General features: G+C 48.9%; 2 protein-coding genes across 2 annotated transcripts; both read right to left on the bottom strand.

Moving 5' to 3' along the window:
- Positions 1-106: 106 nt before the first annotated feature.
- On the bottom strand, positions 107-1,304 carry Pmar_PMAR007966 (hypothetical protein; the record flags this gene model as incomplete). The annotated part of the gene is made up of 9 exons (XM_002775921.1): positions 107-192; positions 244-332; positions 381-450; positions 501-576; positions 627-740; positions 792-900; positions 960-1,052; positions 1,102-1,157; positions 1,203-1,304. Coding segments are annotated over 9 exons (795 nt in total), but the record flags the coding sequence as incomplete, so codon positions are not given.
- A 35-nt stretch (positions 1,305-1,339) lies between these two features.
- Pmar_PMAR007965 (hypothetical protein) lies at positions 1,340-1,507 on the bottom strand (the record flags this gene model as incomplete). Its single annotated transcript, XM_002775920.1, has 1 exon — positions 1,340-1,507. A coding segment is annotated over one exon (168 nt), but the record flags the coding sequence as incomplete, so codon positions are not given.
- Between the last annotated feature and the right edge of the window lie 104 nt (positions 1,508-1,611).

Genomic DNA, 1,611 nt, shown 5'->3' with positions numbered 1-1,611 from the left:
GCCTTCTTCACCGAATCAGCAACACCATCTATTCGCCGCTTGTTGTTAATCTCCGTTGTCTGAGCCAACCCAATGCGACCAGCTTTCTCGCATCTCCAATTCCAACCTGGATGGCAAATTTGGTCGACAACTCCGACTCCTTCTGCTCCCTATCAAGCAAGGCATTAGTCTGATTCATAGCCGCCTCCAATCCTGATACAACAACCATCATCTCCCCACCAGCCCATCAGCGCCTCGAGTGACCATGGAAAAGCAAACTCGTCCGTTGCGCCACATTCTCAACCTCTCTTTGCAAGTTACTCGTCTCGCTGTTGAGATGAGCATCCAGTATCCTATAAAAATCAAATACAGGACAGATCCCAATTCTTTCGATAACCCACTCTAGATTTCCCACAACACTCTTCATACTGGTCTGCAATGCGTCAACTTGCCGACTATCAATCTGCTCACCTGCCGACATAAACCTCCAAAAAAAAACAACATTAAGCCCAGCTACTTACCATTGAGTATTTTCTGTTTCAACGCCGCATTAGATCCCCTAACCCGCTCAGCCAGTGTGCGCATTTGTTCCAATGCCTGCAATAAAAAAACCACATATCATCCACATTGTGGAGTGTTGTACATACCTCCACAGCTTGCATCGCCGCTGCCCGTTCTTCCTCAGTCTCGGCGTTCTTAGCCCGACTTTGTAGTTCACTCAAACGTACCTCTATCTGCTGCTGGGAAGCTGTGAAGTCGCGCTGAAGGCAGTGAAATTAGAAAATCCAAAAAACATCAACTCCAAAAGTCACCTCGATATCCTCAGCCGTCTTGGACATAATTTGTGGTAGCTTCCGCACCCTCTCCTCGAATGCGGTTGTCAGGTTACGAAGTTTCTCTGTTTCGTGGTGAGACAAAATGCTAACACACACACGCAGAATACTCAAACCAACCGTTCTTGCGATGTGGACAACTCTCACCCGAAACGTTCCATAAGGTTCATAAAGTTATCCTCAAACTGTCGTTTCTGGGTCTCCACCGAGCTCAGCACGCCATCCAATTGTTGTCTATACCTGATCATACCGCACCTCTCCCAACATTCCTTACAAACCAGGACCGCACCCTCTAGACGCCCGATCAAATTGCTGACCATCATCACGCAGTTTCTTCTCCAAAACCTACAACACGTCCACTTCCCCCGACCAAAGGCAATGCCAACCCACCGCAGAGCTCGTCTTCTCAGCCAGGTACTTCTTCTGCGCCCCCTCGATCTCTGACTGCGCTCGATTCTCCACATCATGAACCCTTTTCTCAGCATTCATCATCCTCGACTCGAGCTGATATGATAAGCAAAATACCCCTATAAAAAGCAGTCGAATGACCATACCATGCTCTTCAAACTTTCCTCCATTTTGCCCTCATTCCCCGCCAACTCAGCCTGCACTTGAGCCAATGCGGCATCCGCCTTCACATCACTCTGCGCCAACTGCTCCGTAAATTGATTCTTCTCTTTCGACAATTCCTCTTCCTGTGACTTCACCAACCCAACCACAGACGAATCCACACTCCTCAGCTCTTGCTGCAACGCCTGAGACCTTTGCTGGTCCAGCCCAAGACTCGCCGACATTTCCC

The sequence above is a fragment of the Perkinsus marinus genome (genome assembly GCF_000006405.1).
Source record: "Perkinsus marinus ATCC 50983 genomic scaffold scf_1104296955248, whole genome shotgun sequence".
In the NCBI taxonomy this organism is placed as follows: Eukaryota; Perkinsozoa; order Perkinsida; family Perkinsidae; genus Perkinsus; species Perkinsus marinus.
The sequence above is the reverse complement of the archived record's forward strand: the minus strand, read 5'-3'. Positions and strand labels throughout refer to the sequence as shown.